At 41.3% G+C, this 26,707-nt stretch overlaps 1 protein-coding gene across 1 annotated transcript; it reads right to left on the bottom strand.

The window, feature by feature from the left end:
- On the bottom strand, window positions 1-26,707 carry LOC124115565 (cytochrome P450 3A29-like). The gene is made up of 12 exons (XM_048381594.1): window positions 26,634-26,707; window positions 24,968-25,055; window positions 22,865-22,917; window positions 21,692-21,788; window positions 20,772-20,888; window positions 19,748-19,836; window positions 16,690-16,841; window positions 13,469-13,626; window positions 12,389-12,474; window positions 11,772-11,909; window positions 11,015-11,165; window positions 1-51 (listed from the first exon to the last, which is right to left on the bottom strand). Exons 1-12 carry the CDS (start codon window positions 26,705-26,707, stop codon window positions 1-3), a joined length of 1,254 nt encoding a protein of 417 aa, XP_048237551.1.

Raw genomic sequence — 26,707 nt, forward strand, 5'->3', positions numbered from 1 at the left:
CTAGTCATCCGTGTGGTTCATTGGGTTGAAGACTGTGGAGACCTTCCCAACCTACAACAATGGGAGTTAATTTCGACTATCAGTGCACAACCCATCTTTAATCCTCCACTGACGTCAAGATTCGTTACAACAGATTTCCCGAGCAGCTCACTGTATCGCATCGCATTGTTTGTTTGTTTGTTGTTTAACGCCGCACTCAGCAATATTCCAGCTATATGACGGCGGTCTGTAAATAATCGAGTCTGGACAAGACAATCCAGTGATTGATATCATGAGCATCGATCCATGCAATTGGGATCGATGACATGCATCAACCAAGTCAGCGAGCCTGACCACCCGATCCCGTTAGTCGCCATTTACGACAAGCATAGTCACCTTTTACGGCAAGCATGGGTTGCTGAAGACCTATTCTACCCCGAAATCTTCACGGGTCTAATATATGCTTTTTTGCGAACACCCGGTGTCATCACTGAATTTCAGTGATCCAGTCATATATGTTCACCATTACTTCCTTTTTACACCCAATGGAATCTGTTTCGGCAGAAAATCGGATCTGATTATTCTCTGGCGTTGACGTTATATATGTATTACACTTGCAAGCGTTCGACTTCCGATATGCGCTAATACAGAAGTACCTCTGTGTGTCATCGGTATAGTGATCGCACCGTTCTTCTGCTTGAACTACGTCACCGTTCGGCAAAGTCCGGCGGTCGTCGTTGTACAGAGTCATCTCAAGTTTTGTTAGAGACTTATAATTAGTGACCCGACTATTTCATTCTCTTGTGATTTAACGGCACACTTTTACCAGGTATTGACTTGATGTTTGTTATCTCATATATGTTCGCTTCCTCATTCAATCAATCATTTTATTTGAATTCCAATACATATAGGCCACAGTCCTTTGTGTACAAAAGTTGAGCACAGACAAGTTTTAGATATTCAGTTTCGCATTTCTTACTTCATTTGCATAATATAGACATTTTGCTAGACTTGTAATAATATGTATCTGGTGATGACAGAAGCATATTAAATTTATGAACGTTAGGATGACAATAGAACTTTGCTTTGAGATATAGTTGCCGTAAATTGACATACGATGATCGATGCTCATGTGTCTGGTCCAGACTCGATTATTTTACAGACCGCCGTCATATAGCTGAAATATTGCTGAGTGCGGCGTTAAAAAACAAACAAACAAACAAACAAACATTTGAGACCCGTGAAGATCCGGGGTAGAATAGATCTTCAGCAATCCATGCTTGTCGTAAAAGGCGACTAACGGGATCGGGTGGTCAGGCTCGCCGACTTGGTTGATGCATGTCATCGATCCCAATTGCGTGGATCGATGCTCATGATGTCATTGCTTATCGGGGTAGATTTTCACATTACGTAAATATAAAACGTCGACGCCAGAGAATACCCAGTCTCGATTACCTGCTGAAAGAGACTCCATTGGACGTAATAGGTAAAAAATAGTGGTGAAAATTATATATGAATCAGCAATGACATCAGGCGTTTGCGAAATGGGTTTACCATTTCCTGATCTATCCGTAGCACCCGCCACTCACAAAATTCACATAAAAAATACGCATTTGTTTGTTGCCGAACGCCGCAATTTCTTTTGCAAATGACGTCTCTATGAAGTTGTTTGTTTGTTTGTTTTTTACCGCCGCAGCTAGCAATATTACAGCGATATGACGGCGGTCTGTAAATAATCGAGTCTGGACCAGACAATCCAGTGATTGACATCATGAGCATCGATCCAGGCAATTGGTATACGATGACATGTATCAACCAAGTCAGCGAGCCTGACCACCCGATCCCGTTAGTCGCCTTTTACGACAAGCATAGTCACCTTTTACGGCAAGCATGGGTTGCTTAAGACCTATTCTACCCGGATCTTCTCTATGCAGTGAATATTTGAATGGGATCTGGTTACTCAGAACTCAATATCCTGTCACAGTTAATACACACTGTTGATACGTCCTACACACCGTGTACATCCTCCGTCGTTATTTGTACCCAGTCAGTTGTGACTCGTGTACATTTGTACTTCGAACAATAGTGTAACATGTGTCTGTCACGATCGGGTTTTTTTCTACGGACATATCCTACAATCTCGCAACGAGGCATGAGGTATGACCACAAAGAAAGGAAATGCATTTTAATCATCAAAGTGAAAGCAGGTGTTGGCAGTGAATGCCACGAACCGTTGTTTGTACTCGGGTCTGTGTTTAATGTTTCACCACCTAAAAGGTCTGATATTATATTATGAAATTTTAAACAGCAACTATTTGCCTGACACTCAATAAGCGGAGGACGAATACCACATATATCAATCAATGCGAAGTAATTCGTATTTAAAAACTATGTTTCTAAGTTTGTGATTTTCTTGTCGACAATTTTGAAGAGACATAAACACTGGCGCAGTTTTTATTGACGCATCATGTATATGTAATATGAGGAAAATGCATTTTAAACAAATTGTTTTTAATAAAAGAAGTAACACTTAAACAACCTAGTTCCAATACATATATCTATCAATGCAACATACTGAAAACAGTAGAACCTATACAGATTGAGCATACTGGGAGGTACAGTTGAATAAATGCTACTCCGTTTCGCTTGAAGGTTCCATTTGCTATTTCAGAACGACCTATTTCGCTCTACAACCTTTTTAAAAAATCGTAGGCTGTATTAATATACTGACGAGATACATTTGTTTTGTTTACAGAGTGGCATACTCATGTTAAACAATAGCATCCAAACTCGATATTCTAATGACTGTAGCTCTTCCAGGGCAATAGGGGCGGTCGGGTAGCCTAGTGGTTAAAGCGTTCGCTCGTCACGCCGAAGACCTAGGTTCGATTCCCGACATGGGTACAATGTGTGAAGCCCATTTCTGGTGTCCCCCGCCGTGATATTGCTGGAATATTGCTAAAAGCGGCGTAAAACCATACTTTCTCACTCACTCACTTCAGGGCAATAGTTATCTAACCACCCATGTACTGCACCCTCTGCCTCTTTGTCCGAGTTGATTTGTCAAAGTACTTTTGACCATCTGGCAAAGCAGTGTTCTTGTGAAAACGTTTCAGCAGGTATCAGTGTTTTATTTTATTAAACACGAGATAAACGCCATGATAAATGAGTATATTTAAAATGTTTAGTTCTTACAACAGGCACCTTCTCATACCTTGAAGAGGCAGATGGACAGAATTCGCATCTGAGGATACGTACAAGATAAATACGGACCAACATTAACTCAAACTGTAGCGAATGTGGATGTGACTACAATTAAAACAGACCGGCCATCAAGTTCAAACACAGAAGAGTATTATAACAAAACAAAATAATGTGTAATAAAAAATGCAAATACATACTATAAGGATAGCCACTCTATGTGATATCCTACTATCTTATATGACCGTCAGATGTAATACGACTGAACCGTACATATTAAAGGGATAGCCACACTATAAGATAGGCGTTACATCACAGTCAGGTGTTATGTGACGGCAAGGGACAGCCACACTATAGGATTATGATTCGTACCCTTTGAAGGCAGATCAACTGCAACGACAAACACGCGCTTTTTGTATATCATTACAACATCAGAAATATCGTTTTCCGAATCACTGATTTCAGTTGCGCAATGTCTGTTACACGTACATGTACTGGATGGTCAGATAGCTTTCAGTCTGTGAAACAGCTGCTCCAACAACCAACACTAACGTATCATTGTCACTATGCGGTGAGGTGAGGTGTAATGGGGATTAACGTCGCGTCCAAGGTTGTGACGTGTGTGTGGGTGTGTGTGTGTGTGTGTGTGTGTGTGTGTGTGTGTGTGTGTGTGTGTGTGTTTGTATATAGCATTAGCCCAATGAAATATCATGCCGCAGTCTGACATGAATACCACCAGTCACAGTATACGGCCACCGAGCCGACCAGTACATGTTTTAGCCCCTTAATGCCGAGAGACAGGCAGGGTAACCACAAGTAGCATCTGTTAACGTCTTTTGGTATGACGCGGTCGAAGATCGAACCCCGACTTTCCGCTCTCCGGGCGGACGCTCTTCCACAATACCACGGAGACAGCCCTGTGGCTATGATGACATGCAGAAAACTAAACGCACCCGAATTTGACATTTCAATTATCTCTGTGTGTATGAGTGAACAACAGGTGACATATGACCAAGTCACCCGTGTGGTGCATTGATGTGGAGACCTGTGTGAAGTGCTCACGTATATCAAACCGAATGAGCTGAATCCGCCTGTTTCACAACCTACAATGGGAGTTAATTTCGACTATCAATGCACACCCACTGACGTCAAGATTCTTTACAACAGAATTCCCGAGCAGCTCACTGTATCGCATCACATTGTGACAACCCAAACAAATTGCGTTCGTTTTGTCAGAAATGTGATATTTGTTTCTTTCTTTCTTTGTTGTTTATCGCCGCATTCAGCCCTGTTACAGCTATATGACGTCGGTCTGTAAATAATCGAGTCTGGACCAGACAATCCAGTGATACGGTGACATGCATCAACCAAGTCAGCGAGCTTGACCACGAGATCCCGTTAGTCGCCTTTTACGGCAAGCATGGGTGGCTGAAGACCTATTCTATCCCGGATATATGATATATCGGGACTTCCATATATATTGTAACATATAATTGTTTCTTGCTTGAAATTTATTTTGCATTTGAACGCAATGTAATGAAATGAACAATCAAATGACAAATGTTTTCTTTTAGTGATCTGGCAATAACTGACTGGCGCATTGTCCTGAGGGAAGAGAAATAATAAGTTTCAGATGTAAGTTGAAAACTACTCTCGACTGGTATAAGATGCCAGAAAATATTGCCTTGGTGACATCTACTGTAAAAAAGAAGTGTTGGACAATTTAGATCCAGAAAAGTCCAGGGACATACATGTACGTAAATATGCAAAAGATTCAGAACAGACTGGTTAAATCTGGCGTCCCAATGGTGCAAATTATGGAAGTAATGCTGGCAGTTCAGCAAAAACAGGTTGACATGAGTACCGTTGATGTCACTGACCTGACTTTGATTCAGTCGCCCTACTATGCAATGCCAAAGCAGAACTTTACCAGAAACTCAGAGATCTTATCAGGCCGGCTTTGAGCAGTCGATATGTTGATGTCACTGATCTGACTTTGATATAGTCGCCCTACTATGCAATGCCAACGCAGAACTTTACCAGAAACTCAGAGATCTTATCAGACCGGCATTGAGAAGTCGATATCGTCAGCTTCGCTCAAATACTGTTGTTACTTCACTACTATTTTGTGATGACATTTCTGATAGAAGCCGAATCGGAAATCAAGTCTCCGGACAGGGATATCATGGGTTTTACCTATGTCGAAGACCCTTTCAAGGCAGAGGACGATTCCTCGAAGGGTTCTGCGTAGGCGGTTACCATGGGTACCAGACATCAAACAACAATAAAAAGCACCCAGGGCCAAGGAAATGTGCCTGTCTCCTGTTTGAGAAAGAATGTCTATTGTCAGAATATATTGATGATTGCTGTTAGGCAAGACTAGGGATGCACTTATGAGATATGTTGCTGATTCAACTGAACTTTTCACATAGGCAGGTTTCAAATTTCATCGAGTTAAGGGAATTGTCTGTCTGTCTCTATGACTGTTAGACTGACAGAAGAGAAAGCACACTCTGAAATTGTCATGTGGAAAATTGTTGGAATTTTCAAAACCATCTATTAGGTTAGTGGACGAGACTGTTGGTAGAATGGTGGCCAGGTTTCATTCTGTAAAATTTGTACAATTGTTTTATAGAATCTTGGATAATGACAAGTCCAGATAGTTGACCCAACGGCAAGGAAATTTTGATGCAGCCTTGGAGATATCACAAGAAAGTAAACCTGACTTACACTTGTTGATGGAAAATTCTTCCCTCACTACATTTAATCTCATTTCACAAGGCAATCCGGATGACATTATGCAAACTGATGCATCAAAAAAGGGTTGGTTTTGGCTTGGTTTGTTGTTTAACGCCACATTCAGCAATATTCCAGCTATATGACGGTCTGTAAATAATCCAGTGACTCATATCATGAGCATCGATCCACGCAATTGAGATACAATGACATGCATCAAACCAAGTCAGCGAAGCCTGACCACCCGATCCTTTTAGTCGCTTCTTACGACAAGCATAGTCGCCTTTTACGGCAGTGGTCAGAGCAGGAAACTGAAAAGCACATTACTTGTCTTGAAATGACAGCAGTAGAGTTGGCAGAACATTGGTTCATGTCAGGACTGCATATTGGTAGACATTAAGATATTTGGCTTACAGGTTACACACAACCAAATGTTTTCCCATAGACTTCTATAGTAACGTTATGATTTCTTTTTAAATAACTAAGCATTCAACAGCTATTACCTGTATGTGTGTGCACAGTTTGGCCTTAGAGCAGCAATAAAAAAAATAAAAATGACTAGCTTAGTCAGCTCCTTTTCCGAGTACCGGAAGCTAAACACACCACCCCCAGTTTCGCACCAAATGTCACCTACTTGAAAATAGCTGTGGTCACATTCAGCATAAGTCATCATGTTGAAAAAGACAGTACTAAATATAGAAAAACATGGTCAGTTTCAATAACCGGATGGATGTACATTTGAAAGACATAAAAATCTTACAGAATATCCTCCAATCACAGCCTGCAGATATCTCTCGATCTACACTGAAGGCTCCCTACGAAAACCGCACTGTCCAAACTGGTTCTGATTTGGTGTAGTAGAACCTACACCATCTCATTTACCGGGGGTCTCGAATAAAGATGCTGATAGAGAATCCAGAAAGGACCACAGCTCTTCAGTGTGGACATTAAAAACACTCCTAATTCAGAGAAGATGTTTGTTTGTGGGGATCACCAAATATTCATCTATTTGCTTCTGGAGTTAACTTTCAGCTTGAGAGATATTAATCTTGGAAAAGAGAACTAGGGGTAATAGCGGTAGAACAATTTTGCTATCATTTTCCTCCATTTAATTGGGTTGGAAGGTGTATCCAGAAAATCATCAGTGAAATAGCAGAAGGAATAATTGTCGTATCAATGTGGACAACACAAGTATCGCTTTCCGAGTTTCGCATGCTTATTGATTGTCAATACATTATTCCCAGATGGCGAAGTACCCTCCCCTGGCCACAAGTGGATGCGAAGACTCACAGCTTGCCCAAGACGAGACTGTGGGAATGTCCGGGATGTCATTCAGGAGCAAGGCATTTCGAGAAGGGGTGCATGGATCATCATGCAGTCACGGAGGAATCCCACTAAGCAGCAGTACAGCCCTTTCATCAGACAGTATCTGGAATAGCCCTTTCATCAGACAGTATCTGGAATATTGTTGTGGACGATGTCCATATCCCTTTGCACAACCTATAGGAGTGGTTATAGACTTTATGACTGTGATAAAGGATAAGGTTATAGTTCTTTTAATGCCGCCAGATCGGATATATCAACAAGTGTTTTCAGAGAAACTTGAGACACGATAGGGACTCATCCTATTCTTGTAAGATAGTTGAAAGGGTTTCTTTCAGTTGAGACCTGCACTTCCAAGATGCTAGGTGAGCTGGGACACAGATATTGTTTCAAGTAATTTAAACACATTGTCTCCAGTTGGAAGTATATCACTGAAATTATATTCTCTCTTATCAGGACAAAGAGTTGTCCATTAGAGACACATGTCCAATACTTCTGCAAAGTGTAAGGATAGGATAGGGGATCTAACAAAAACAACTAGACTATAGGTCCCAATTGCGTGGATCGATGTTCATGACATCAGCCACTGGATTGTCTGGTCCAGACTCGGTTATTTACAGACCGCCGTCATATAGCTGGAATATTGCGGCGTTAAACAACATACCAACCAACAATAATCAACGGTTGTTGTGCACAATACTAGTCAATATGAAACCTTTCTCATCAATGTAGGATCTGAAGGGCACACCAACCTAGAAATACTCTTTTCAAAATGCCCTGTGATGATGTCCCTGTAGCCTTTCGAAGACAAACAGATAAAGATATGGTTGTTTTCTGTTGATGGTGTGTGTGCAATTGACCCAGACGCGCAGGCTGCCAGAAGAAACAAGGTTCTGAAATAAGGTTCTGAAATAATGCAGGAAACACAGTTGTATTTCAATAATGCAATCACTCAACGCATTCCATACTTAATTCCATTCCATAATTATTTCACTCAGTATATTTCACATATTACTGTTTTAATTTTTGCTCAAAGCAACACTAACTTTAAAACATCTCTGCTCTCAACACATTCTACACGTCATATTTCACATCAGGTATATCTATAAATTCTCTGAAGCACCTGTAAAATATTGCTCCAATGGCCCTGTGGTTTACAATAAAAAAACCGAGATGAAGTGCTCTATGAATATGATCTTTAACCAGAACATACTCAACGTTTGTTTGCTGTTTGTTTGTTGTTGTTAAACGCCGCACTCAGCAATAATCCAGCTGTATGACGGCGGTCTGTAAATAATTGAGTCTTGACCTGACAATCCAGTGATTGATATCATGCGCATCGATGCACGCAGTTGGTATAGGATGACATGCAACAACCAAGTCAGCGAACCTGACCACTCGATCACTGTTGTCGCCTCTAATGACGAGCATAGTCACCTATTACGGCAAGCATGGGTTGCTGAAGACCTATTCCACCCCGGATCTTCGCGTGTCCTCGAGCATCTCCCGAAAAATATTCCATTTGGCGTGAAAGTCACAATAGCAGTAAATACTATATGAACAGATCACTGAAAACCAGTTGTGACAAAAGGTGTTAACGAAATGGGCAAGCATGATGTGCCCTATCGGAATCACCCGTCACTCATTCAAGTCAATTCAAAGAAATAAAAATAAACTAAATATGTATATGTAGCATTAATATTTATTTGGTACATATTATCTAGACAGTACGCTGATACTTGAATATGGTCTAAGGTATACGTATTAGCCATATGATCATGCTTTTATTATGTTTGAATGTTAGAGACGCAAAGATTAAGATTAGGTATATCGTTCTCTTTTCACAGAAGTCTTAAAGTCTGTAATTAATATGAACATTTGTATGAAGAACTGTATTGGTTGCTAGGTAGTAACACAAACTGTTGTCGACATCGTATGAGTGAATGAGCTGGGTCTAGTGCTGCTTGTCGCAATATTTAAGCAACATGACGACGGTGCACGCGGAAATCCAAATTTAAATAACTTGACTTAACTACTGGAATGTGCGGTTGATTCTTGCGCAACTAGGTTGCGAATTGACAAAAGAGGGCTCTGGTTACCCTTATTGAGAAAAGTATATACACTGAGGGGCAAAAGAAACTATGCCTGTCAGGTGATTATCATACATGTATGTCTGATTTTTATTTGAAAAATATCTTGTCTATCATATTTTAAAATGGTACTAGCGCTTAGTCTGCACTCAAGGAACCCTTACCCAAATGGTAAAAATCATCGATTGATAGAAAATGTTTTCCTTTTCCCCTGTTCAAGTGCTCAGTGATGTCTTGAAGAAAATTGACAAGTTAATTTCATTCAAATCCATCGGCTGTAATCCATAATGTTCCTCCCATATCTTTATTTCTTTCTTTGTTGTTTAACGCCGCAATATTCCAGCTATATGACGGCGGTCTGTAAAATAATAGAGACAGGACCAGACAATCCAGTGATTGATATCATGAGCATCGATCCACGCAATTGGGATCGATGACATAAATCAACCAAGTCAGCGAGCCTGACAACCGTTACTCGCCTTTTACGACAAGCATAGTCGCCTTTTACGGCACGTATGGGTTGCGGAAGACCAATTCTACCCCGGAATCTTCACGGGTGTCTGCCATATCAATCTTGAATACATTATTTGCTGGTGCCTCTCCATCATTTTTCAGCATCTTGAAGATAATTTCAGTATTATGTCCTTGTCTGTCTGAAGCATGTTGGTGCTCTTAAACTTCAAAACGTCCTGAAAAAAAACCAAGACGTATTGTACAAACAGTATGATCTATACATTTAGTCATGAAAGCATGACAATAATTAGGTGTATTATGCTAAAGGAATTATTCACCACTTAACGGCGATGTCATCAATATGATGTTGTGAGGGCATGAAGTGAATATGATATCCTGTGGTGATGTCATGAAAATATACCACGAAAATGTCATATATGTCAAGAATATGATGTCATGGGGAATATCATTAGTGAGTGATTTAGTTGGGTTTAATGCCGTTCGGAACAGTATTCCAGTTATATCACGGCGTGTCAGTTTAATGTGGGAGAAAAGCCCGAAGTGATGCAGTTTTTTGCCGTACAAAACTACAACTAACTTGGTGAGTCTGTCATATCTGCAACTGATTTGGAGCGAGATTTTATCATGGTGACGTAACATCCGGAAATATATGTAGCAGAAGAAGCCACAAGTTAGAACGCGAAGAATATTCGATTAAACACAAAATATAAGATGTGATAGTATTTTAGATAGATGTAATCTACTCAATTACATATCCAGGAAGGTGTCTATTTTGGAATAAATATTTTTTTTCGTCAGTGGATTTTAGCATAAAACAATATCCGAATGAACTACACAACTTTCGATGACGCCAGTAGATCGTTTACAACCGAGCATGACTATTACAATGAAGATAATATTACTAATATAAAAGACCCGGGTTAAAAAATTTAACGTCGCATCGGCATTATTCCATCCATATAGCGATTGGTCTACAACAACACATGCTTGCCGAAAAAAAGCCGACTACGGGATCGCGTGGTCGGGCTCGCTGACTTGGTTGAAGCATGTCATCGATCACAAATGCGTTGATCAATGCTCATGAAATCAATCACTGGATGATTGTCTGGTCCAGACTCGATTATTTACTACAGACGGCCGTAATAATGCTGGAATATTGCTGAGTGCGGCGTGAAACAACAAACGAACCAACCAACTGATATATAACGTACCGGCGTGTCTGGCATTCGTTCAAACTTCACAGTTCTCAGAACATGAACCAGAGCTATTTTAGCCTGAACCAGGGCTAGACGCATTCCAAGACATTTCCTCGGGCCATGTCCAAAGGCTAGGAAGGAAAGTGGATTGGACTGTTCATCATGTCTGAAAAAGATTTATTGGGAAATAACCTTTCACATCACTGGCATCAGTAAAATATCATGTTTCAGTTTTATATCTTCACAAAAAGGGAAATATTGTCTTAAAATTGACGGAAGTCTTTCTTCAGTACGTTTTCATTCGTAATCCGTGTTTGCATATTAAATGGAAATGAGAGATAGTGGAGTTACATGTATGTTGGGATTTTTTGTTATCATAATGATGGGACCCGTGAAACAAACAAACCAAAACCAATCCTTGGTTTCTCGAGCTTTATCCTCCATTAGCCACGTCTGGTGGAGGGCGTATTACCTTTCTACCCGTGAAGATCCGGGTAGAATTGATTTTCAGCAACCCATGCTTGTCGTAAGTGCATGGCGCCTAACGGGATCAGGTGGTCAGGCTCGTTGACTTGGATGATGCATGTCATCGTACCCAAATTGCGTGGATCGATGCTCATGATATCAATCACTGCTGAATGCGGCGACAACAAATAAACCAGCCAATCATGATGTCAATCGCTGGGTTGTCTGGTCCTGACTCGATTATGTACAGCCAGGGTTAATTACAGACGGCGTTAGACAACAAACCAACAAACAAACAAAGTATTACCTTTCTGGTTTGAAGGAATCTGGATCCTTGAAGAGCCGAGGGTCTCTTTGCAGGGCGAACGTGGGGATAAGGACAGTTTGATTCTTGGGGATTGTCAAGCCCTTAATCTGAAACGTCTCAGACGCTCTCCGATGTAACCTTAAATATAGTAGTACACTGATGTCAATTCAAGCACATGTACTGTTTCAGATCAGTTCACAAAAGGTGGCTCTTTTTAATACAGCTGGGATCTACGTATATACAATCAAATATATATAAAACTCCTGAGAATAATCAGTCTCGATTATCAGCCCGAACAGGTTCCGAGAGCGTGGAGATCCAGGGTAGAAAAATTCTTCAGCAAGCCATGCTTGCCGTAAAAGGCGACTATGCTTGTCGTAAGAGGCGACTAACGGGATCGGGTGGTCATGCTCACCGACTTGGTTGCTGCATGTCATCGTATTCCAATTACGTGGATCGATGCTCATTATGTCAATCACTAGATTGTCTGGTCCAGACTCGATTATTTCCAGACCGCCGTCATAGGTAAAATATTGCTGAGTGCGGCTCTAAACAACAAACAAGTAAACAAATCCCTGAGAAGCAACAACCTGGTCCTACGATTTTTGTAAACTTACGCAATAACTGGTGGGTAGAGTCTGAGCGTCTCGGTGATGACGTTGTCCAGATACTTCAGTTTCTTTATGTTGTCGTAATTTGGTTCCTCCTGGGGAAAAAAAACTCTGACTGATGAAAAAAATGTAGCAGATTTATCGAGTGTTTCAAGATGAATCTCATTTAACACTTCGAACCCTATGGTATGCCTATCGATTTACTTCTGAAAAGTTAAAATGACCATGTTTTATTTCTGAAATTCCTTCTTGTTCTCGCATTGCATACATGATAATTCATTGAGTATAAAAAGTCGACAGGAGTGTTCTGTTTTATCAAAGTGTTTTATATATTTGCCTTGAGTGTATCTCTCAGGCGCGTTTGTGGGGGGTGTGGGTGGCGAAATCGTCAACGGTCGCGTCCCTTGGATACGAGAAATCTATGATTGTGGGTTCGAATCCCGGTTTGCCCGGATTATGTTTCAAGGTTTGTCAGCACTATACCCGTGCTCGTGGGTTTCACGTCTAAGACCTGCATCACGTCGGGCTTTCCCCCCACATTAAGCTGACACGCCGTGATATAACTGGAACATTGTTAAAAGCGGCGTTAGACCAAACTCACTCACTCATTCAGGCGCGTATGTACACCATTAGTATTTCTCAGAAACCTGCTGCACCGGTTTAAAACCTGCTTGTTGTTAAAGCGTTCACTCTTCACGCCGACAAGGGTACAATGTGTGAAGCCCACTTCGGGTACTCTCTGTCGTGATTTTGCTATTATAAGTATATTAATACTGATGATTAGAACTACCACATGAATGTAGATCCGGAGTAGAATAGGTCTTCAGCAACACATGCTTGCCGTAATAGGCGACTATGCTTGTTGTAAGGGGCGACCAACGGCATCTGGTGGTCAGGCAGGCTGACTTGGTTGATGCAGGTCATCGTATCACAATTGCGTGGATCGATGCTCATGATATTAATCACTGGATCGTCTGGTCCAGACTGGATTATTTACAGACCGCCGTCATATAGGCTGAGCGCTGCGTTAAACATCCCCCCCCCCCCCCCCCCCCCCGACATTAATGTGATAAGATTACTACTGACATTTTCCAACTCTTGTTCGATTTCACTGTGTGCCTTTTCTTGGACATCCGGGTTCGTGGCAAGGCTGTAGGACAAAAAGTCAAGCGTTGAAGCCGTCGTTTCGTATCCGGCAATGAAGAAAAGTATGCTTTGGGCAACTATTTCATCTGTCGACAGACCTGCAAATATAGTAAAAGGTGCGCAGATATCGGGTCATTCACGTCATGTCATCAATCCCGATTGCTTGGATTGATAATCACGATATCATTCACTGGATTGACATCATGACCATCGATCCACGCAATAGGGATCGACGCAGTTGGGATCGATTACTTGCATAAACCAAGTCAGCGAGCCTGACTACCCGATCCCGTTAGTCGCCTTTTACGGCAAGCATGGGTTGCTGAAGACCTATTGTACCCCGGATCTTCACAGATGTGATGTGCTGGCTTGTTTCTTGTTTAACGCCGCACTCAACTAAATGACGGCGGTCTGTAAATAATCGAGTCTGAACCAGACGATCCAGTGATTGACACCATGAACATCGATCCACGCAATTGGGATCGATTACTTGCATCATCCAAGTCAGCGAGCCTGACCACCCAATCCACCCTCTTACGACAAGCATAGTCGCCTTTCACGGCAAGCATGGGTAGGTGAAGATCTATTTTACCCCGGATCTTCACGGTTGCTCCGAGTATGATCTCTGATTTGTTACCAGAACTATCGTAATTCACGTCAAAGGTAAACATTTACGATATGCACAACTTTAGGCCTACCTCCCTCTTTCAGCTGATATAATCACGATACTGTTCCAAACAACTCACTCACTCAAGAGTGTAATTAGTACTCACGTCTGACTGAATCTTTCTCTGTGAACTGACCATTGGCTGCGTGAACATTATTGTCTGCACCCGCTTCTATCTCAGCGTCCACCAATAATTGCAGGAAGTCAGGTCTCTGCTGTCAATGCGAAAATACTTTTGTATAATTCTTTAAAACATCGTCTTTGCTTAAGGCAAGTTTAGGTAGTTCTGTTGTATAAGCATAATACTAACTGTAATATTGATTGATTGTTTGTTCTTTAACGCTGCACTCAGCAATATTCCAGCATAATAACAGCGGCCCACAATAATCGTGTGTGGACCTGACAATCCAGTGATTGACATCATTAACATGAATCCACGAAATTGGGACACGATGACATGCATCAACCAAGTCAGCGACCCCCTTAGTCGCCTTTCACGGCATGCATGTGTTGCTGAAGACCTATTCTACCCAGGGTCTTCACGGGTCACTAACAGTGATAATGTATATTATGTATTTGATATTAATGGAAATGCGCAGCATGATATTACCAACGCGACGATAACCAACACTAGCTCTAGACCAGCTTTGGTTGTCAAATGTTATTATGCGTGTCCCCTCAGCAAGAGTTATAACCACCACATTTGGCCCAAAATGTAATGCCTAACCTGTCGTTGTTCATGTGTGTTGTCCTGTCGCTCTTTGATCATTTCCCGGACGGTTCTTTGAAAAAAGGTCATGACGTGTTGTGGAAAGATTCCAAACCCTCGCTTCCTTAAGGTTCGTGCAAGTCTAGGAACTGAACCTGTAAAATTAGGAAAATATATCCGTAAGTACATACATGAATATGTATATGTGGAACAAGTGATAAAATTCGTGTGATCATATTAGCAAATTTATATTAAGGGCACCTCTAAAAAGAGTTGTGTGCTATAACCTGTAAATGAATAGATGCATATCCTATTTTCATTTCACAATCAAGGCAATATTGTCATAAGGTAAAAATGCATCCCCAAAACCTCAGAAAATTATAACAAAATCAACCTTTAAATTGATGGTTGTAGCTTTAAAAACGATGGCGACAGAAAGCCGAAGTGTTGACGCAAACAATCAGGAAATCAATAGGGCGATGACAGTCACAGGGTATTTCGAGATACATGTAGCTTCGGTGGTGTTGTCGCCAATTAATGAACAGACATATTTAAATCGGTAGTAGGTTCCGGTAGTTTTCGGATCACGACACAAATACGAGTTCATGGTGTGATGCTGTTCTTGACCAATTAAGATGATCTATGAGGACATGTGACAAAGACAGGCCAGACCCGAATACTTTGATGCCGTCAACATTAGGAGAGGAGAGCGCGGTTTGCAGCCGATCGAGTTGAACCCTGATCGTTATAAGTTGTCCATACTCAGTGACGAGCCTGGTCGGTCTGATCCTGCCATGTTTTGAAAGATGGACTGAGATTGTAATTAAAACTAATGTGAGTATAAAGCTGGCGTTGCGTTTCTTTATTATGCGAGTATAAATGCTGATGGAGACAATTCGGAGTTAGTGTTGATTGGCTAACCACCCCTTGACTGAGATGCCCCAATGCTGACAAGGCGAGATGCAAAGTCATGGCTTAAGTGACCATGACAAGGAACGACAATACGTTTGTGTAATTGTAGTATGGGCCAACTTGACGCACTAACGCAGTTCTGACATTATTTTGAAAATTGTATCTCTGTCCACGCATGGTTGTGACCTAGTGTCATGAATCATTATTTTTTAAATTAAAAAATAAACGTTATTCAACAATGAACAATAATTGAAATGATTTTGTATAAGAACATATATTCTGATCTGAATGTCCCATTGGTGCTTCAATTATTAAAAAACACAAGTTATCAAATTAGTTGAATTTAGCAAAATGTTTATCAGTCACACGTTACAAACAAATCCCAAAGCATACAAATAATTACATTATTTAGAATAAAAATCAAATATTTGTACACGGTGGTGTACTACACAACTTTATGATATACAACCCGTGAAGATTGGGTTGGAATAGGTCTTCAGCAACCCATGCTTGCCGTAAAAGGTGACTATGCTTGTCGTAAAAGGCGACTAACGGGATCGGGTGGTCAGGCTCGCTGACTTGGTTGATGCATGTCATCGATCCCAATTGCGTGGGTCGATGCTCATAATATCAATCACTGGATTGTCTGGTCCAGACTCGATTATTTACAGACCGCCGTCATATAGCTGGAATATTGTTGAGTGCGGCGTTAAACAACAAATCAATCATAATCATCATTGCCATCACAGTAAAAAAAATAGTGACATGTTAGAATTTATCATCGAAGGGGTTCTAAATTTTTTTCGGTGTGTATATTTATATACAAGGCGGTAGAATGAAAATACACATTTCTTAAAAAAATGCACAAGGTACCTGCTAGCATTGATGACAATCTTCTCATGTTTGATTGTTCAAGCATTTCTTTAGCATGAGCGACAAAAGGGTTATCAAACTCGTTTTGAGAATCGACCTTTATACCAAAGGCAGTTCTTGAAATGACATCCATCGTGTACGCTCCAAAGTATCTGAAAGGTTAATGTGTGATAATTAAATAGTTGCAGTCAAAGGACACATCCACACGGCTTTCTGTGATATATAATAACGACACTGTGCTAATCATGGAGCCGTTCTTGTTAGTGACCCAATAAGTTTATTATATAATGTAAGTAAACATCATTCCAGTTTTATTTCAGCGGAACCCGTGATGATCTGGGTTAGATTTGGTCTTCAGCAACCCATGCATGCCGTTAAAGGCGACTAACGGGATTGGGTGGTGAGCTGACTTGGTTGATGCATGGAATGGTTGGTTGGTTGGGTTGTTGTTTAACGCCGCACTCAGCAATATTCCAGCTATATGACGGCGGTCTGTAAATAATTGAGTCTGGACCAGACAATCCAGGATTGATATCATGAGCATCGATCCACGCAATTTGGATCGATGACATGCATCAACCAAGTCAGCGAGCCTGACCACCCGTTAGTCGCCTTTTACGACAAGCATAGTCGCAACCCAGTAGTCGCCTGGGTTGCTGAAGACCTATTCTACCCCTGAATCTTCACGGGTCGCATGTAATGGTATCCCAATTGCATGGATCGAGGCTTATGATGTCAATCACTAGATTACTTACAGACCGCCATCATATTCCTGAGTGTGGCGTTAAACAACAAACAAACAATCGAGTTTGGGGCAAGTACCGACGTCGTTCGTAACGATCTACGTCTTCGGGGTATGGCAAAGGGTTTAACCTGATGATTAAGCGTCCTCCGTCACACCAAGGACGTAATTAAGATTCTTCCATGTGTGTAAATGGGTGACGCGACTTACTTGTCTTTGTGTTTCCACAAGGAGCTAGCAAATTGCTAAGATCAGTGTAAAACACTATTCACTCACACATTCACTCCACCAAATGCAGGACGGACGTTGAAAGCACTGGCAGCTCTTGGGACATGGTAGGGAATATCTAAAGGCATGCGTATGCTAAGTTATGTTTGTTTGTTTGTCTGTTGTTTAACGCCGCACTCAGCAATATTCCAGCTATATGACAGGTCTGTAAAATAATTGAGTCTGGACCAGACAATCCAGTGATTAATATCACGAGCATCGATCCACACAATTGGGATCGATGACATGTGTGAACCAAATCAGCGAGCCTGACCACCCGATCCCGTTAGTCGCCTCTTACGACAAGTATTGGTTGCTGAAGACCTATTCTACCCCGGAATCTTCACGGGCTAAGTTATAATATGCAGTATAAACAATATATTACCCCAAGGGTAAGCATATCGGTGCACATATTTCTAATACCTGCACAGTGTGCACTTATCACTTTTCAGTTATTCTAGGCGTTTGATTGGATGATTGTGAAACCTGACCGAAACGGGACTACTTTCGCTTTTCTCAGTTATGGTAAGGCGTTAGTGAATTGTTAGAACACAAATATACAGCCTTTCAAGTTGACAACAACAACAAATCTGTTTGTCGTTTACATGTACTTTAGAAAATATATACGGGAAACTATTTTGTACAGCGGTATGACATCATTGACCTCCGCTGTTGTTTGGTCAGCAAACCTTGCACCCCTGACCTTTCGTAGCTATATGAACGATACTGAAGCTGTAGGTGTGATCATAATTATAATATTAAACTCCCTTCAATTTGATATAAAGTGTATGTCCGTGAAATAATTTCACTTGGGACGTAAACTTGATTATTGAAGCTCGTGCAATATCCTGCAAGTTCACTCTATTTCATGCGAAACCTTTCCAGATTTTGTACTACTCAGTATAAGTCAAAAGGGATGTAGTGATTGGAAAGTGTGTTCATCTTATAGATGAAATATAATTCCTCATCTATATATCTGATCTAAATTCCTATATTCAGGGTGGTTGATGCATGTCATCGATCCCAATTGTGTGGATCGATGCTCATGATATCAATCGCTGGTTCAGACTCGATTATTTACAGACCGCCGTCATATAGCTGGAATATTGCTGAGTGCGGCGTAAAACAACAAACCAACCAGCCAACGATATTAAATAAAAACTGACGATGATATAGTCATTGATTTTTCCATTACAAGGGATAAATAGTGTAAAAACATTGAAGGACCTTTTTAGTAAAGTTAACTCTCATTTAATACTATGTTTTTTAAATGAAATAGAACTTATACATAAATTTTGATTTAGTTGCTGAATTATTTTAAAAATTGGTAGGGCGAATTAAGAACTTAGATTGTTAGTGGCTGTACCCTCGAGGGTGGTTGAAGTAGCGTAAAATTATTGTCCCCCCTAAGAGGGTATGTAAGTCCCATATCATTCGAAGTATTTTTCTGCATGCCAGGCTTTTAAACGTAGAATATTCGTCATTTTAATTTCTGGCTAAATTGGTACACTGTCGCCATTGACTGAAGGGATGATATAAATCCTGCCAGGGTCCATGCAGGAAGCAAAGGCACTGTAAGTCCCCATGGTCCCTAGTATGGTGATCTCCCTCTAGTAACTGACGGTCTCTAGCCAATTTTTATATTGTGTTGTTCACTAATAATTATGACTTTTATATATTCTCAACTAAAATTTAGTTTAAAATAGACTCTGTGATATTCTAGTTATTGTACTGTCCATCGTTGACAGCTTTTTATATTGTATACATTTATGTATTATAAATGTACTTCTCGTCACGATATGGCTGAAATACTGCCGATTTGACGTTAAATCTTGACTCACTCACTCACACACTCACTCACTCACTACAAGACATAAATAATTTAAAAAAGTCCCTTCAAAAGCATATGGTCGAGCATATGATTAAATAAAAGCGACACAACTTTCAGTAATCACAAGAAAATCAGGACTTTATGTGCACCCGTCACAAACCCATGCAAAGGCAAATCAATTGTTTCACAAAGTTTAGCATGATACAAAAAATACTTACTCTTTGACAGTAACCCCTTTTTTCTTCTCAGCCGCATTTGATAAGTTGTTAGAAAGAGTCTTTGCGCAATCGTTGATGGCAACACACATCTAAGAATAGACGAGTTTACTCTCTGTACATCTAATGCCACTACAATGAATTCATTGTTTCGCTATTTGATAGATAGTGTGATTATGCGAGTGAGTGAAGTTGAACAGTGTTCCAGTTATAAGACGGCGTGTCAGCTCAATGTGGGAGGAAATTCGGAAGTGAATCGTGTATCAGACGTTTACCACTTTGGTGACACACACGAGCACGGGTACAGTGCTGACAAACCTAGAAACATAATCGGGGCACACCGGGATTGAAACCCAAAATCATAGGTTTCCGGCGTGCACAAGGGACACAACTCGATGCGCCTCCTTAAACGACTGGATCACCCGTGCCCCCAATTCTATAGGAACCGTCGTTGTTCAATGTCATAACATCATAACCCACTGTGACACGTGGACCACTGGACGTACCAATTTAGCAGAATGCAGAAAAAGAGTAAGAATTAAGTTGCTCTGACAAATAGTATCCATTTCACCATTTCAAATGCGTATGAAGAAAAATATTCATAGGCAGGGAAAGGCCAAGACTTCTGTCATCCAATCCAAATGCAGCTCAAAGTATCATCCTCTTTACAATGACATGATTGGATGACTCTCGAAACCTGACCTTTACGGGACTACGGGGCTTTCCCCAGTTATGGTAAGGCATTGATGAATTGTTAAACCCCAAAAATATACGACCTTTAAAGTTGACAACAACGTTTCTGTCGTTTACTTGTCCTGGAGACCAAAATAAACGGGAAACAATTTTAATTGTAGCATACAGTATCATCATTTTTACAATGACATGAGCTCATATTGATAATACCATTTGCGACGTGGCATGCACATTAATAGCACAAGCATACCATCCACCGACCCTCATCATATGTCCTATATGTATAGGAAGAGACAATGAGATGCCTCACCCAAAGACAAGGAGCGGGACTCACCATCCTCAGTTTGGCGCTGCTGAAGGTTGGGGAGATGATGTCTCTGACTCTCTTCCACTGGGCGTTGTCAAGGTAAAACACAGACAAACTGAATGGGTACGGTATGATAATGGATTTCTGGAAAAGAAATGAGAACAGAAACTTTTATTATTGAACACGCGTCAACTGTAATCACTATCTGTCGGGGTGAGTGAGTTTTTGCACGACCTCTTAACGTTGATTCAGTTGTATAAATTCATATAGTTGCTCATACCACTCACACAAAATTGTATGATCAAGGTTACAACATTCAAGCCATCGGTAATATTTCAAATTTTGACGCATCAGTGACAAACAAAATGTCCGATGTCCTATTTTTACCTGTACCATAAAAACCGGTATGTGTTTTGTAGGTGGACTTTGGAATGTGTTTGTGACGGGTACACTTTCGACGATTATTTCCTTTAGTGTGGATGAGTATGGTTTTACGCCGTTTTTGCAATATTCCAGCAATATCACGGCGGGAGAAACCGGGTCATCGGCATGACGAGCGAACACTTTAACCACTGATCTTCCCCGACGCCCTATTTTCTTCATATCCAACCCGTGAAGATCCGGGGTATAATAGGTCTTGAGCAAACCATGCTTGCCGTAAAAGGCGACTATGCTTGTCGTAAGAGGCGACTAACGGGATAGGGTGGTCAGGCTCGCTGACTTCGTTGAAGCATGTCATCGTATCCCAATTGCGTCGATCGATGCTCATGATATCAATTACAGGATTGTTTGGTCCAGACTCGATTATTTACAGACCGCCGTCATACAGCTGGAATATTGCTGAGTGCGGCGTAAAACAACAAGCCAACCAATCTCTATGTCCTTCCTGATAACATAGCATTGTTGCAGGTTAATGGGCAAAATGATTAATGAGTGACAATGCTTACCATCCGGTTTCTGAAAACGTTGAAACTTTTGACAAAGACCTCATTTAGAATGTCCAGATCGGAAATGACTAAGGCTGGGACCTTTCCTATAAAGATCCTATTGCAACGAAACAACACATGGCATGATAATAAGAACACCAAAAACTACCTCAAACAAAACCTCGTCGGGGAGGATGTTAGTTTGTTTGTTGTTAAACGCCGCACTCAACAATATTCCAGCTATGTGACGGCGGTCTGTAAATAATTGAGTCTAGACCAGACAATCCAGTGATTGATATCATGGGCATCGATCCGCGCAATTGGGATCGATGACATGTGTCAACCAAGTCAGCGAGCCTGACCACCCGATCCCGTTAGTCGCCCTTTACGACAAGCATAGTCACTCTTTACGGTAAGCATGGGTTGCTGAAGACCTATTCTACCCCGGAATCTTCACAGTATTCGCACTTATCAATAAGACACAGAAAACGGCAATTGAGCATCCGAAATGTGAAGGTGTCTTTAAGGTTGACCCAGTGCTCTCAGTCGCCACAATTCACTGTCCAGAGTTGGGACCCAATGCGTGCATGAATCCTAAAATCATGGGTTCAAATCCCAGATTAAACCTCACAAGATCCGGATCAGATTAGGTCTTCAACACTACTGCTTGTCGTAAAAGGCGACTATGCTTGTGAAAGTTTTTTTTTTTTTTTTTTTTTATGCCGCACTCAACAATATTCCAGCTATATGACGGCGGTCTGTAAATAATCGAGTCTGGACCAAACAATCCAGTGATTAATGTCATGAGCATCGATCCATGCAATTGGGATCGATGACATGCATCAACCAAGTCAGCGAGCCAGACCACCCGATCCCGTTAGTCGCCTTTTACGACAAGCATAGTCACCTTTTACGGCAAGCATGGGTTGCTGAAGACCTATTCTACCCCGGAATCTTCACGGGTCTAGAAGACATGCATCAATCAAGACGGCGAGCCTGACCACCATATCCTGTTAGTCGCCTCTTACGACAAGCATAGTCGCCTTTTTGCGGCAAGCATGGGTCGCTCAATCGAAAGTATGATGTAAGATAATACTTTCTTCTACCAAGTCAGCGAGCCTGTCCGCCCGATCGTTTCCATGTGTGTGATCTAAACGCTGCTCTGTATGTTAATGAGATGAGAGGTGAACCTACCCAAAGATGTTTCCATACTGCTGTTTCCAGGAGTAGAACTTGGAGAAGATCAACTGTAGGAATAGAAACATAGAATGATATATAGCCGTCATATAGCTGGAATATTGCTGAGTGCGGCGTTAAACAACAAACAAAACAAAACAAATGAATGAACATAATGCAGGTTTCTGGAAGATTCGGGGCCGGATTCAAAATTAATGGGTATCCGGGATGTTTATCTACACTTTTCTCATGTGCTCTAAATAGAATTGATTGATTGGTTTGTTGTTTAACGCCGCACTCAGCAATATTCCAGCTATATGACGGCCGTCTGTATATTATCGAATCAGGACCAGACAATCCAGTGATTGACATCATGAACATCGATCCACGCAATTGAGTGAGTGAGTGAGTTGGGATTAACGCCGCTTTTAACAGTATTCCAGTTATATCGCGGCGTGTCAGCTTCATATGGGAGGAACGCCCGAAGTGATGCAGGTCTCAGACGATTACCAATTCGGTGAAACCCTCCACGCAACTGGGATCGATGACATGCATCAACCAAGTCAGCGAGCCTGACCACCCGATCCCGTTAGTCGCCTCTTACGACAAGCATAGTCGCCTTTTACGGCAAGCATGGGTTGCTGCAGCTGGAGACTTTTTCTACCCCGGATCTTCACGGGTCCTCTAAATAGAAACATTTTGAGCAGATACGTTTTTGTATTTGTCAGTGTAATTTGAAAAGGGTTGTTGTTTTTTTGTTTTACGCCGCACTCAGCAATATTCCAGCTATATGATGGCGGTCTGAAAAGGGGCAAATATCAGAAGTTACACATTGGGGCTTTTCAGAATGATTTATTCATAAATAAGTTATTCATGTTTATGAAGGGTCCAGAGCTATTTATCAAGTTATATTTTTCTTGAAATTAGGGAAACGTGTCATTGTTCTTTGTTATTATTTTGAAAACTAAGTTTGGTTTGTCACTTCTTTAAATGCTTATTGTAAGAAATGAAGATTATTTATATGGCTTATTAAAATTGTATTTGTAAGTCTTGAGATATTTCCAACTGAGAGTACAATGATATACATGTTTGCAGAAAGTATACAAGTGGACATCTGGGACATCCTGGGACGCCAGGTAGAGAAGGTGGACCCAACAGCATCCAATAGACAGGAAGTGATACAGGCTCAGCACCGAGAATGGCAAAAACCTACCCCATGAGCGCATCAGATGTCTCACTGGATGCAGGAGGACGAGGATTGAGGCGGATACACGTTCTTGATAATCTCATTACAGGAATTCATGGTTAGGCCAAAACAGTTGTTTGTAGCAACAATGGACCCGTGAAGATCCGGGGTAGAATAGGTCTTCAGCAACCCATGCTTGCCGTAAAAGGTGACTATGCTTGTCGTAAAAGGCGACTAACGGGATCGGGTGGTCAGGCTCGCTGACTTGGTTGATGCATGTCATCGATCCCAATTGCGTGGGTCGATGCTCATGATATTAATCACTGGATTGTCTGGTCCAGACTCGATTATTTACAGACCGCCGTCATACAGCTGGAATATTGCTGAGTGCGGCGTTAAACAACCAACCAACCAAACAACCAACAGCTGTCCATGACACCCTGCAGCAGCATGTTTAAGTTAAGCATCAATTTTGTCAATAATACACACAATGAATTGTTATGAATACCACTTTCTAAATGTCGTGATTCTTGTCCTTATTTTCGACAAGGAATTATTCCTTCAGAACATGGTTTATATGCCATAGATTTAGGGCCAGTACACAGGTGTTTCAAAGCCTCGTGACGCAGAGGGCGCTTGATGCTTTTTAAGTGAATATAAACGCGAGGCATTAGACACACGTCTGTAGAGACCAGACTAGGATTGCCCTTACGAACCTAGCCATTCACCATGTACTTCTGTTACCATTATTGACGTAAATGCCATGAACGGTCACGGACGCTATGCCAGTTATGTCATGCCTGATTAACGAAATTGTTATAGTTTACGTTATGTAACATATATTTTGCGGAATTGCTCATCTTAACAACACGACATGTACATCTGCAAAAGCCATGTTACACATAGGAAGTGTTTAAGTGATTATCTAAACCTACAAAGCTAAGGCTGCTTCCAATAATAGGGTAGGGTGTTGGTCCAGGGATGCCCTGCTTCTTGAAGTAATCATAGTTCCGGGTGCCGTATCTGTAACATAGATACTAGGTGTACTTTAAAAAGATCAAAAGATTAGGCGAGGTGGAATTGGGTTTAACGTCATGTCGTTCAAGATTATTGCACGTATATATACGGATGTGCATGTATGTATGTGCGTGCGTGCGTGCGTCTCCGTATGTGCGTGTAAACTAGTCCGGACAAATACCGGTTGTATAGTGCTAGCCCACAAGGAATGAGGCACACTCGCGTTTATTTTTTCAGGACTGCTTCAAGGTTGATATCTGAGGCGGACGATGTAAATCTAAACCGTGAAGGTTATTTGAATGGATCAGTGAAGGGGAAGCATGTAAGTATGTTTAAACGTCATTATGTTTGTACATCCATCCCATTTATTGTATAAACAGAAACCATCTATTATGTATATAACCCCATACTTCACCTTACTCACGTCAGAATCTACACCGAAACGTCGCCTTTATTGTCATAGAGAAGTGATCCGTGAAGATCCGGGGTAGAATAGGTCTTCAGCAACCCATGCGTGCCGCCAAAAGCGACTATGCTTGTCGTTAGAGGCGATGAGCGGGATCGGGTGGTCAGGCTCGCTGACTTGGTTGATGCATGTCACCTTATCCCAATTGCATTAATCGATGCTCATGATGTCAATCACTGGATTATCTGGTCCATACTTGATTATTTACAGATCGCCGTAATATAGCTGGTATTTTGCTGAGCGCGGCGTTAAACAACAAATAAAAGAAACAAAAATGTTTTCGAGAAGTTGTTTAACCGTAAGAACTTGTCCTTGTTCTTCAAACGAACTTCAAAATACAACTCCATTTTCTAGCCATATTTTAAGAAAAGGCGAATGTTGTTATTGTCAACAATATATAAGTATAGCATGTTATTGTTTAAAAAGTAAGTCTAAACTTCTCATTTTGAAGAGTGAGCATAGGCCGCCTAGTCGTGTAATATGATGCAATTCGCTGTGCAGAGTTGCGTTCTAGGTGTGCCATAACTCGGTGATCGTGGATTCGAACCCAAGATTCGTCCTGACTATGTTTCCAGGTTTGTGGTTTTCACAAAAGTGGTAAACGTCCAAGACATGCATCAGTTGGAACTGTTTTGGGGGACTTTCTGACACGCATTGATAGGACTTAAATACTATTAAAAACGGCGTAAAACTACACTATTGTAATTATATAGCGATGTGCATGCACGAGTGTGTGTGTGGCTGCTTTTTTCCGGACTGATGTCGATTTATAGTGCTATCCCACCAAGAAACCATGCCGCAGTTGAAGATGAGTACCCCACTCAGACACAGTATACTGACTCCGAGCCGACCAGTCCTTGTTTTTGTCCCTTAATGCCGAGCGCCAGACAGGGTACAACAAATACCATCTTTTAACCTATTTTAGTATGAAGCGGCCGGGGATCGAACAACGGACCTGCCGCTCTTCGGGAGGACGCTCTACCATTAGACCACGGAGGCGTCTCAACGTTTTTGAAGCTTAGTATGATGACTTGTGTTATATAATGCTTGTCTTCAGGAAAACCTCTGAAACTTGCTATTGGCATGAAATAAGTGATTGTATATGACGGTCTACTTACTTATAGACCAGTACAGCCGCCGCTATGGCCAGAAGGAGATTTAGTGGCACGTCCACAAGACCAAATATCTCCAT

The sequence above is a fragment of the Haliotis rufescens genome, unplaced genomic scaffold (genome assembly GCF_023055435.1).
Source record: "Haliotis rufescens isolate VD_foot unplaced genomic scaffold, xgHalRufe1.0.p SCAF_4, whole genome shotgun sequence".
Taxonomy (NCBI): domain Eukaryota; kingdom Metazoa; phylum Mollusca; class Gastropoda; order Lepetellida; family Haliotidae; genus Haliotis; species Haliotis rufescens.

Bases quoted from the DNA above. Each gene is read 5' to 3' on its own strand.
- LOC124115565 (XM_048381594.1), bottom strand. From the start codon at position 26,707: ATGGAGATATTTGGTCTTGTGGACGTGCCACTAAATCTCCTTCTGGCC. The intron at 25,056-26,633 runs GTAAGTAGACCG...TCTATGTTACAG, and splicing joins GCGGCTGTACTGGTCTATAA to ATACGGCACCCGGAACTATG. The intron at 11,910-12,388 runs GTAAGTTTACAA...ACTATATTTAAG, and splicing joins CTCTACCCACCAGTTATTGC to GTTACATCGGAGAGCGTCTG.